This window comes from Schistocerca cancellata, chromosome 1 (genome assembly GCF_023864275.1).
Source record: "Schistocerca cancellata isolate TAMUIC-IGC-003103 chromosome 1, iqSchCanc2.1, whole genome shotgun sequence".
Lineage (NCBI taxonomy): Eukaryota > Metazoa > Arthropoda > Insecta > Orthoptera > Acrididae > Schistocerca > Schistocerca cancellata.
In genome coordinates, this window is record NC_064626.1 from 1,119,514,656 (window position 1) to 1,119,527,663 (window position 13,008).

The 13,008-nt window shown below is 39.4% G+C and overlaps 1 protein-coding gene across 1 annotated transcript in view; it reads left to right on the forward strand.

Annotated features, from left to right (window-relative positions):
• The window catches only part of LOC126092347 (U4/U6.U5 tri-snRNP-associated protein 2), a 60,334-nt gene extending 47,802 nt beyond the window's left edge, over positions 1 to 12,532 (forward strand). The window contains exons 9-11 of the mRNA XM_049907890.1: positions 4,346 to 4,481; positions 11,288 to 11,374; positions 12,136 to 12,532. Coding sequence (XP_049763847.1) covers positions 4,346 to 4,481; positions 11,288 to 11,374; positions 12,136 to 12,189 — 277 coding nt within the window. The 3' untranslated portion in view covers positions 12,190 to 12,532. The remainder of the gene's footprint in view (positions 1 to 4,345; positions 4,482 to 11,287; positions 11,375 to 12,135) is intronic.
• The last annotated feature ends 476 nt before the right edge of the window (positions 12,533 to 13,008 follow it).

A 13,008-nucleotide genomic window follows, 5' to 3' on the forward strand; every position in this document is an offset into this window, starting at 1 on the left:
GTTTATGTACTATGTAGAGGAAACCTGTCTAGCCTCCAGAAATGCCAAACCCCTGGTCTGGTCCAGGTTCATTAATGATATTTTCATGATCTGGACTCAGGGCCAAGCCACCCTATCCTCATTCATTCGCAACCTCAACATCTTTTCTCTCATTTACTTCACATAGTCCACCTCACCCCATCATACAACCTTCCTGCATGTTGACATCCTCCTGTCTGATGGCTCCACAATCACCTCTGTCCTCATTAAACCCACCAACAGCACCTGCATTTCGATAGCTGTCATCTCTTCCGCACCAAAAAATCCCCCCCCCCCCCTCCACCTCCATGCAGCCTGCCACATGGGGATGGGGTATCAGCAGTGATGAGAACTCCCTTTCCCAATACACCAAAGGTCCCATAAAGGCCTTCACAGACAGGCACTATGCCCCAGACATAGTTGGCGAACAGATTTCCCATACCATATCCCAAACATCTCTAACATCCCACCAACTCCAAGAAGCAGCTACAAAGGAGCACTCTCTTCCTCACCCTATAACACCCCAGATTGGAGTGCCTGAACCACATCCTTTCTTATGTCTTTGATTATCTATCATCATGTCCTGAAATGAAGCACATCCTGTCCAAGATCCTACTCATTCTTCCACAAGTAGTGTTCCGTTTTGCTCAGTCAACCTCCACAATCCTACTCCATCCCTATGCCAATCCCAATTCCAGCCCCTTGCCACAAGGATCACATCTGTGTGAAAGACCCAGATGCAAGACATCCACACACCCAACGCTTCCTGTTCCAGTCCTGTCACAGACTTATCCTTACTCCAAAGAGGCTGGGCCACCTGTCAAAGCAGCCATGTCAGATACCAGTTCTGCCACAATCATTGCACAGCTTTTTAAATTGTTATGACTACCAACCAGCTGTCTACCAGCCAGGCCACCACCAAACTGCGTCCAAGAACAAAGTGGACCACCCTGTGGCATGACATGCAGTTGAACGTAACGTACTTTGTTTTAATGGCTACTTCACAACCAGGTTCGTCTGCACTGTTGCCTCCACCACCGGATTTTCTGGACTGTGCAGATTGGAGTCAGCCTTACAACACATTCTTTGCCACCAAAATCATCCAGGCTTCAACTTACGGTAACATACTGTCCCCACAACCTCCACCCAACAGTTTTTGCCTCCTCTGTCATATAACCTCCTCCCAATTCGCATCCCCTAACTGTCATTGTGTGCTACTGTCCTCCAAAGCATCTACCAGTCGTTTCATATCTATGCTCCTCTCCTTTTCTGTTCCATGCCCTCCACCTCTTCCCTCTCACAGCCTCCTGCCACTGCCACTACAGCCTTGTCCTGCTGCTTTCCAGTCCCTGCACTCTGTTCCAGAGAGTGCGGTTCACGGTTTCTTGTCCCACCCCTCCCCCACCCATTCTCTGCTATCCCTTCCCCTTCCCTGTCCCACTCCCACTTGATGCTTTCATTGAACCCATCACTTGCAGTCTGGCCAGAGATAGTGGTCATGTGAACATGAAGAGTGAATGTATGTGTGTGTTTTCCTTGCTTTTCTGAAGGAAGCTTTGACCAAAAGCTTAGTGTGCAACAGTCTTTTCATTTTGCCTGTCTACAACTCATCGCAATCTACCCTTTTCATAACTGTTGATATTTCAACCAGGACTTTCCATTGCTTAAATTCTAAAACAGACCAGACAAGTGCAAGGACTATCACTCTGAGGGTTCTGTACGAACTTAATTGTGTATATAGATACTTCATCTATAGGTTTTGATGAGTCAGTTTGCGAGTATCAAAATGCGTGACTTAAATGGCAGTGTCTTTTTATTGCATTAGTGTAGATACTTAAATTTTTTACACCACCAACATAAATTTTAACTTGATATGTTCCTGAGAAAAAGAGGTCTTGACAGACAGACAGACAGACAGATGGACAACAAAGTGATCCTACAATGGTTCAGTGTTTACCTATTGATACATGGAGCCCTAAAAAGTATTAAAAGGAATTCATTACAGATGAGTCACACAAACTTAATGGTTGTTGATTCGGCTAAATACCTAGGGATTACAGTTAAGAAAACGTTAATTGAAACCACCACAAATAAAATATTGTGTGGAAAGTGAACCAAAGACTGTGTTTTATTGGCAGAGTATTTAGAAGATACAGCTAAACTACTAAAGGGAATGCCTACATTGTGCTTGTCCATCCTTTCCTGGAGTACTGCTGTGGGGTATGGGGTCCTTATTAGATAGAATGGACAGCAGGCATGTGAAAATAATTGGTTAACTACCATCTGCTTAAGGAGAGATGACTGTTGTTAATAGAATAAGAGAAATCAGAATTTGCACCGAAAGATTTAGGTGTTATTCTTCCCAACATGCTGTTTGAGAGTGGAACGGTCAAGAAATAGTCTGAGAGTGGTTCTGTCAACTCTTTCCCAAGCATTTAAATTTGAATTGCAGGGTAGCCAAGTGGATGCAGAAGCAAATGTAGAACACCCTTTGGAGTGAGCAACATTTGGGAAAGGAATTGCTTTTGTCATTTTCAAATGAAATGTCCATGCATTTGTTCTGAGAGGTTTAGTAAAACTGTGGATGGCCAGATGAGGTAATGGATCATCATTCTCCTGAATGTGAGTCATGTATTTTCATTAATCTGTAGACATTTACACATTCTCGATAGTCCATCAGCGAAAGTTATTGAATATGTTGTATGTGGTACAGAAGATACTTGTTTCCTCAAGAATGTGACGAGCAGACTCGTCTGACCTCCATACCCCTTTAGGAATATTTTTAATGCTAATCAGGGATCTTCCTCTACCACAAATGACATGCTCTTGTTTCCTGTAATTAACTGGATCATAATCCACCTGTCCACTCCCAAGTGACATGGAGATCTTAACCACTCCATATTAACTTTTACTTCTAAGAGACAAGATGATTCTCTTTATTCCATAAGGGGATGTAAGATGAATTTTTATTTCATTAGATGACTTTTGTTTCACTTGTTTGGTCTACAATATTGCTTTTGCTTCTGAACTATTTGCACCAATTTTTGAAAGCGTAATCATTAAAAATAATTGCTACACATGAATCGTGTTTTACAATTCTCTTATTTGTTCAACAGAAATAATGCCATCTGCTTTATGACAAGATGCGCATACTCCTGCACTTTTACAAATTTTGCTTAATATGTTTCAGTATTGTTTATGATATGAAAGTATTTGTGCATACTGTAATTACTTTTTGTGACTTTTTGTAGCTGTCCCTTTTTAGGTGTGAAGATCTCTTTATACCTGTTGTGATCTAAGATTTGTTTAATAAGTTCCCATTATTACTCTTAATTATCTTTTTAGCAGACCAACTTTCAAAAATGGATTCAGACTCATTTAGCAATATGTTGAATTTAGAGCTAGCATTAGGTTAATTGTAAACCTCACCCCAGTGAACAATTTTAAAGCTTTCTTTAAAATCTTCAGTAGTTTTGTCATTAGTTAGCCTTACTGTTTTCTTTAGTTGTTCCTGAACTTTCAATGGAACGAAGTTATGTTTTATGGCTAAGTGGGCATTTTGAACTGACAATCAGTTTACCACAGAATAGGCATTTCCTTCTTTAACTTCTTGCTTGTTGTTGTATGAATACATTATTTATAGCGCTACTACTATCTCAAGAAACTTAAATTGGGAAATTTGTGACTGATACTACATTATAAGTAGCCAGCAGCACTTGTAGATCACTTTTTCTGTCATATTCTGTCAAGAAATTTACATCAAAATCGCCAAAAATTAATAATCCTTCCTTTCTGTTAAAATTTTTCATAAAAATTTTTCCATATAACCCAGTGGAGACTTGTATACTGTAACAGTCACAAGTACTACATTTCCCAATATTAACACTCAAGCAAGTGCTTCCATATCATGACTATACAGTGTTTATGTATTTCTACATTTTGTATTTATGTTGTAAATTGTTAAAATCATGTTCTGTACTACTGCAAGCAGAACTTAAACTTGGAAACCTATCTTTCATGGGTTGTGCTTTTCTGTTTGAGTGTTCCTTGTGAAAGGGAACTAATGCCAGTTTCAGTTAATGAGTTGTGCATGAAATTCCTGCCCTCAGCAAATCTGAATCCAGTGGGGAATGTGGTTTTTAACTTCCGACACATAATTATCACAAGGAATAATCTGCTGAAGGTCGATATATTTTATCTTAATTACATGTTTCAAAGTAAAATAATTGTAAATTGTCGAAACATTTCTTCTTTGTATTATGTGATGTGATTGTTGGTGCACTGTACATACACATTTTTTATGATTATTGAAATTGTGTGTTTCCAGGAATGTTGATTTTGGAGATATTCTTACTCCAGAAGTCAAGGAGAGATATAACAACACAATATATGATCTGGTGGCAAATATTGTGCATGATGGTGAACCAGGCAAAGGTACATACAGAGTACATGTGCTGCACAAGGTATGTAAGGATTGTTGTAGAGGTATAATTTGTGTAAGTTACTTCCATTATGTAATTATTGTCGTTGATCTTCTTGAATCAGCATATAAATTTTATAAAAACCTTTCCATTTAATTACAAAATGAAAACAAAGTTTGCCAGCCACTCACTGGCTTTCACCCACCCAAACACAAAAAAGTAGCAACTAAAAATACATTAAAAATAGGGCTTGGTATACTATTTAGAGCAAAAGTATTTTTTTCCATAAAAACATGTCACATATACCAGAAATATGAATAGATATAAGAAGTCAGTATGGTTCACTGAAACACTTGATCACTGGAAATACTCTGTTCCATAGCTGCTTTCATGTCATTATTACTGTTGGCAAAAATGCAAACAGAAGATAGTTTCAAATAACTAAAGAAGGAAGGAGTGTTTAATATTATGCAGGAAAAAAACTGCAGGTAACTATGTGAATGGAATCAGCTGCTGTACTACTATAGCTAAGATACAATTTAAAACTATGGAACAGTTTTTTCATTACATGTTGTAGTGATGAGAATTTTTACGCAATAAAAGGTTTGTATCAGTTAACTCATTAAAAACCAAATACACACAATGCAATAAAATTACTGTGGGTCAGATGTGGACAGCACATGGGTGCTTATTTACCTCACAATTAATCTAAATCATAATGTTGAATGTAATGTAAATGGACAGTCTACTTACCAAGTGGCGATGGGGTACACATACACATATAAAAGGATTTAAGGTTTAAAAGCTTTTGGAGCCATCGGTTCCTTCTTCTGGCAGAAGAGTTGAAGAGAAGGAAGAGGGGTGAAGGAAAAGGACTGGAGAGGTTTAGAGAAAGGGGTACAGTTCAGAAAAGTCACCCAGAACACTGAGTCAGGGGAGACTTACCAGACAGGATGAGAAGGAAAGGCCTTCCAGTAAGTCTTCCCTGACCCATGGTTCTGGGTGATTTGTCTGAACTCTACCTCTTTCCCTAAACCTCTCAGGTCCTTTTCCTTCACATGGTCCTGGGTTCGATTCCTGGTGGGATTTTCTCCACCCGGGGACTGGGTGTTTGTGTTGCCCTCATCATTTCTTCATTATTCAGGAAGTTCCGAGACTGGAAATGGAAAGATTTGGAACTTGTACAGGCGCTGATGACCATGATGTTGAGTGCCCCACAAACCATCATCATAATCATCATCATCATCCTTTTCCTTCACCCCTTTTACTTCCCCTTCAACTTTTCTGCCAGAAGAAGGAGGCAATGGCTCGAAAAGCTTGTAACCATTAAATCCTTTTTTGTGTGTGTTCCTCTGCCGCAGCTTGGTGAATGGGGTTTTTATCTGTCCATTTACATTACATTATCAATAATTGATTATTTTCATTGTTATAATGTAGAATGTATTTTATTAATGTGGTGTTAATGAAGAGTGGAATCAGTTTGGGATGTTTATAATCAAAGGTCAAAGTTGTTATTAGAGTTTTTTAGTACCTCTTAATATGGGTACTTTCATAAAGATGGTCTACACATGTGAAGGTGCAATGGTTCTGAAAATATTCTCCACCTTTTTATCATCTGTGTGGTTGTATTAGGAGTGGGCAACAATGAAATAAAACTACGGAATGCATCTAAACACACCAGATTGCCTTTATTTCCCAGCTTAGATCTAGGCAATGGCCCTACAAAGTCAACATACATTTTTTGCAATGGCCTTTCAACAGTCTTAGACACAAGACCCTGTTTTGCTGACTTGGTTTGCTAAAGGCACATACTTGGCAACTTGCTACCCATTAACTTGTTCCATCCCTGATCAGATAAGCTGCCATCTAATTTTTCAAAACCCACTAAATGCCTCCCCCCCCTCCCCCCCTCTTCCTAGAGACTCGTGAAAATACTTAGAAAAGATAGGAACCAATTCTCTAGGTACTACAATCTTAGGCCCCCCACTCCCCCCACACCTTACAGCAAGTACCCTGTCCTTTAAAACATATGGTTGAACAGATTCCCCTTTCTAGAGTCTTCCTTTAATCTCCCTAAAGTGCTCATTGCTTTCCTGGAATTCAGATATATCATGGAAAAGTTGAGATATTTGAGTCATATGGAAATCACTGGCAAATTCGCACCAACTCCTTGCACTTTATTATCATCTTCTTCCATCCCCTCTTGCTCACAGAACATCCAACTCAGCCGATCCACTATCGCGGATGACCATACAAAAGTTTCTCTTTAGATTTGTCCACAATTATTTGTAACACTATTAAACACTGAAACAGTAATTACTTTCAGAAGCAAATATTTTTTTTTTAATATTGTAGTTCTGAAACGAACCTTAGAAAGGAGCCAATCACACCTTCATTAAATCAGTAAACTTCACAGTTTACTAAAGCAACCATAACTTTATCTTACGATAAATTTCAATGGTGTTTACTTTTCAAATTTAGTAAACAAGTTCCTCTTTTACCCTGATTTATGAGGTCCACATAAACATAGAACAAGTCGGTAACCAATTAACAGTTTCGCACTTTAGAAAAGAAACTGTAGCACTATATGTTAATGCTCACTGAGTAGTCCATAATCTGAGCTGGAACATAGCTTCTGTTTTTTATAAATGACTTGTCAAGACCCGGCCACTGCTTCATCATTAACAGGTCTATTAGACTCCGGCATTAGGCTATGTCAGTCCACAGAAATACAATACACTGTTGCCTCCTACACCTGTAGCAAATATTGAATCAACACAACAGCTGAATTGCAGTTCAGGCATGTGTGTTCCAAAGACACTTTATATGCAGGCGGTCTGCTGTAAGCCACTGTGTCTCCCATGCGAGCCACTGACTGGTCTGACAAGTGTAACCTCCAGTAAACAGACGGTGGTACTCCAAACCTGTGCCCCGCTTGCGACAACCAGTTTACTGTCCTCCGTTCTGTCAGAAAAATTGTTACATACTCTGCTGCCAACTTTCTTCTCTCTCTCAAAGCTCACTCATTCACGCAGATAAACCACTTTGAAGCAGAGAGGTTCCGCTACATTGGGACGAGGAAATCTTGCCAACCTGGTTTGGCTGTTGCCAACCTAGATAAAAATGCCATACATGGCACACCATGAACAAGGGTGGCACAAATATGTACCTGTAACATTTGCTAATGCTTGCATGGCCTGTAATGTTGCTGCCATTAGCTCTTGATAACCCTGCTAAGTTTGTGTTAGCAGTTGCTGCAGTTGATCTGACTAATCACAAAATGTTCCAAGTCTGATTTGCAAATGACACAGGTCCTAAGTAGTTCTTAGAGATCAAAAATGAGCTCTGTAAACTTACTTTAAACTCACCAGCAGTTCCTATATCATCATCTCTGAGCTTACCATCTCCGGAAACTCGACGTGCCAGTCTCCGCTGCTGCCCGTGTAACTGACAACACATCACTTGAGTCCGTTGGCAAATATAAGTATACTATACCAACATGGAAAAGAGAGACGTGCAATAGTTTTGCACGTATAACCGAAGACTCTCGGCATTGCCGCTACACACACAACAGTTGGGCATGACAACTATTGTACATATTATAACTTAAGGTCCCACACTTGGTTTCCTGTCTGTATGTGGAATCTAATCTCAGGAACTACTGTAGGGACTGTGATACTTATTCAGTTACAGATTAATTCATGAGGAAGATTTGTATATATACTTTACCCCCGTTATGCCAGACAAAGTGTCTGGCCATGGATATTTAGTGCCACCCATGCAAATACAGGGCAGCTCGCGGTTGTTTATTGATACTGCAGACACACACACACACACACACACACACACACACACACACACCACATGCATATACATCTACAGCAACCTGCCTGGATTCGCACATGTGGCCAAATGACTTGTCTGGTAGTGGTAATGTATAGGGTGATTCTGTGATGGTGTTACAAAAAAGTCCAGCAAATATAGGCTCTAAAATACATTAAGAACTATGGGCTCTTGTCTAGTAGAAGAGATGCATTTCACAGTAGTGAAGATGAACAAGTGCTCGTTGCTCTCAAGATGTGTATTTTAGAGCCCATAGCTACTAGGCATTTTTTCTTCTTTTGGTCCGTACTGTCTACTCCAACTGTCTACTCCAAAATTATTTAAATCAAAGACTTTACAGTTGAAGAGATGCGTTCACAATATTGAAGATGAACAGATGCTCAGGGTGTTATGAAATATTCACACACACACACACACACACACACACACACACACACACACACACTCGCGCATGCGCGTTTGTGCACTTGAGAGTGGGGGTGCATGCGTGTGTGCACGCTTGTGTGTGTGTGTGTGTGTGTGTGTGTGTGTGTGTGTGTGTGTGTGAGTGAGAGAGAGAGAGAGAGAGAGAGAATATTTCAGTACAGCATTTTTGAAGATGGCTATAAATTTATTTTAATGTGTGCTCTCTATTCAGAGGCAACGGCCTTGCCGCAGTGGATACATCGGTTCCCGTGAGATCACCGAAGTTAAGCGCTGTCGGGTGTGGCCGGCACTTGGATGGGTGACCATCCAGCCGCCATGTGCTGTTGCCATTTTTCGGGGTGCACTCAGCCTCGTGATGCCAATTGAGGAGCTACTCGACCGAATAGTAGCGGCTCCGGTCAAAGAAAACCATCATAACGACCGGGAGAGCGGTGTGCTGACCACACGCCCCTCCTATCCGCATGCTCACCTGAGGATGACACGGCGGTCGGATGGTCCCGATGGGCCACTTGTGGCCTGAAGACGGAGTGCTTTTTTTTTCTCTATTCAGAGAAATTCTAACAATTATGTTGACAAACAAACACTTTCGTCAAGTTACTGACTCTGTAATGACAGTGCAAGAAAACAGAATACATGGACGAGGTAGTTTCTCTGAATAATGGTTAAATATTAAAGTAAATTTATAGTAGTCTTCAAAAGATTACAGAAATCAATGATATGCAACACAACCTGCTATTAGCATATAAACACAAGTTACAATGATAAAAAGAATACAAAATCTGAAGGAACTGATGTCTTTGTACATACTGGTAGTCTCATTCCATTATGTTGTACATAGCATTCTACCTTGCGAAACCATAGAGATTGCTTTAAAATGCTTGTTCCTAGCTGCGTGGGTTAAAAACCAACCCAGCATCATTACAAGTAATGCAACAATGCTGTGCAGTAGGCTATCAGAACTTATAAAGAAATTGCTGAGAGATGATGGACCACCAACTAGACATTTTTAGGAGACAGTTGGAAATAATGATTAAATTTAAGTAACATTATGTCATAATATTACATATCTGAATAGTATGAAAATGAAATAATATACATCACAAGTGTTTAATAGATAATTGTAACTTTGAACCAATGAAATGTCATCCACAACCTCAGGATCCAGTTGACTGTGACACTTCATGACAACCAAATCAGCAGCGCAGAATCTACTCTCAGCAGATCCACTTGAGACTTTAACACACAGTACTCTCTTAGCTACATGTACCTGGGAAGATACTGTCTTTTCGTGTTCTTTCCACTGTCTCTGCATCTTTTTTGGTAGTTGTGATTGAGAAGTACGGCAATAGCCTGCATTGTCAAAACTTCTTGCATACCTCTGAAACTTCAATGGATGCAGCAGTTTTAATGGGCCTGACATATTTTTGTATGAACCACGAGTACCTAGATAGAACAGAGATTGCAGTTTGTAGCAACATTCACTTGTAATCACGTTCCAGCAACATAAAATAGTAGGCATGTCCACTTACCTGAAATATTTATGCACAGAGCACCAACTTCTTTGAAAACATTATCTCTGTCTTCAGTGCTGAGCATCAAAAGAAAATGATATAAGGGACACACAAATATTTCATTCTTATGGTACAAGTGCAGTTTAATCTTGTCATTCCTTCTATTAATGTAACTTCTGCATCTTAATTTAATTATTGCCATGACATTACTGTCTAATTCATTAGGGTTCAAGTGCTCATCCAGAAGTTTACACTGCCAGAAAAATACCAAATGTAGAGCTGGATAGTTGCCTCATTCTAGATCATTACTAGCTCCCTTGAATGGCTTGGAGAACATGATACGCTCATTTAGTGTCTGCTCATCTATATTCTGAAGTCTACTTAACTCTTTTGGTGGCATCCACTCCTCATTGTTGATCAGAGTGTCACATACTGAAACCAGCTTGTCTAACAGGGTGTTCCATTGGACTTGGACCCCTTGTTTGATTGATTTTGTGAGTCTCTTTGAAAGACCGTTCTCTTGCAATATGCCACTAGTCAAACAATGGAAACTTCAGGTAGAAATATCAATAATGTAGGGAAAGACAGATGGCTACTTACCGTAGAGGAGACACTTTAAGTTGCAGACAGGCACAATTAAAAGACACTTACACAAAGCTGTCAGCCACAGCCTGCATCACTAAAAGAGAGACACACACCACTCATAGACACAAGGAAGCACACCTCACACAAACATGACTGACAACTTCAGCAGCTTCTGGCCTGAACTGGTGATGGCAGACGTGTGCATGAAGTATGCTTACTTATGTGCGTATTTCTTTTTTTCTGCTGTGGCTGAAAGCTTATGTGTAAATGTCATTTAGCTATATGCCTGTCTGCAACTGGAGTTTCCAGTACTGTGATGACATACACCATCCAGGTAGTGGTGCCACAGTGGCGACAGTAATTTTGCCCCGTCTTCTCGGTTCCTATAATGATGTTGGGTGGCAGCAGTACAAATACAATGTTAAGAAAGGGATACCTCACAATTTAACTATAATCTCTCATGTATTTATGTTATCATTCCAGGGAAGTGGCAAGTGGTATGAGATGCAGGATCTTCATGTCACCGACATACTTCCACAGATGATCACATTGACCGAAGCTTATATTCAGGTATTATGTGATTCATTATAAGATCTGTTAACACTTTGGAGACTGTCCACTTAGAAGAATATTGAGCCTACGAAACCTGCCATTTATGCTGTTATTTACAGTGTTATTGGTACATATGTAATTGATGTATCTTCAAGCATAATATGTACTAAAATGAGCCGAGCTTCGAGATCTATTTTTCATATTTACTTGAACTCTTTGCTAGATTACAGATTTTAAAATGATGCTCACAGAAAATATAATAATTGCCCCAAGAAAAATGTGTGAGGTGAATTATTGAGCAATTTATTTGTATTGAGCTTCCAAAATTTCCTGCTCACTCAACAAACATACCACATTTGTAGCAGAATTGCAATAAACTGCAAAACCTAGTGAGTACAAGCACAAAATTACATCAGTTCAATCATTATGGCCTAGCCATTCATGGCAGCAGCTGTTACACTTGCTTATGTTTCTTTCGAAAAATTCTAAAAATTGACAGTAGAAGGCAGTACCAGTCAATGGCAGGTCAGGAGATGTCCGTATGTTGTTCTCATATGAAATAAGTACAGCTTTTCAGTGATAGGCAGCTTGCATGTCGAGAAAATCGCAGCCCAAACCAAATCTGTACTCTGGCACAGTCATTTCTATTCAAAGTTGCGGTTCAAGCTATGCTCAGGCTTGGTTTACAAAGTGTTAACAATGTTGCATTCCTAATGCTATGTGGTATTTACATTTATCTCGCTCATACTCATTATGTAATTTACTTATTTTCATTTCAGATATATGAGCTCAGGAAGGATTTTAAAGATGATATGAAGATGGAGGTTGTATGACATAAGGCATCAAACACAGGCACAATTCATAAGTTTCCCAAGCAAGTACCTTACTGAAGAATTCTTCATGAGAGGGAAATGACATGCAGCAGTTGTTCATTGAAATGCTAGAGTGACTAATGTAAATATTGTATTTATAACTGGGGTGAAAAGTCCCTGCTCCTCTTCTACAAAATGTGCAGCAAATGTCTGTTTTCATCGCCATTCTCTATCTTTATTTATGTCTCTTACTCATGGGTAGACTGATAAGTGAAACTACTCAAGTGACACATCACGTCCAGTGCAGACACTCAAATGCTGCCGTCAAAAGACCACTGTATTAAAATTAAATATTTTACTGTAATTAATTTTCTCATTTATCACTTGTTTTTCATTTCCTACTTGGCTATTTGATTTCCATTTTTTTCTATTGTTTGTTTCTCTCCTTCAGTTCCATGTAAATACAACTAAAGGATTGTACAGTTATATGTTAGGTTGTTATGATGGCTTTCTGATTCAGTGATTAAATGTCTCTGCTGGATCTATCCACAAATCCAAGGGTTGATCTGCACTTGTGATCAGAGTTTTTGTTGCCTCTGGAATGCTTTGTTTATGTGAAAAATACTAAGTTGAAGCATGGTTCAGATTACATATTCACTATAACCAGCTGCTGTCTTGTGGAAGAGAAAGGCTCTGTAAGAGGGCCATACACCAATGTCTTATGGCATCATATTGTGAGGTAACTTGTTACTGAGGAAAAAAAGTGTTTGTTGCACAATAGTGTGCAATAAGGACAATATGTGACATGAGTATAATATGTGCTATTAGTGCTAGAATCTT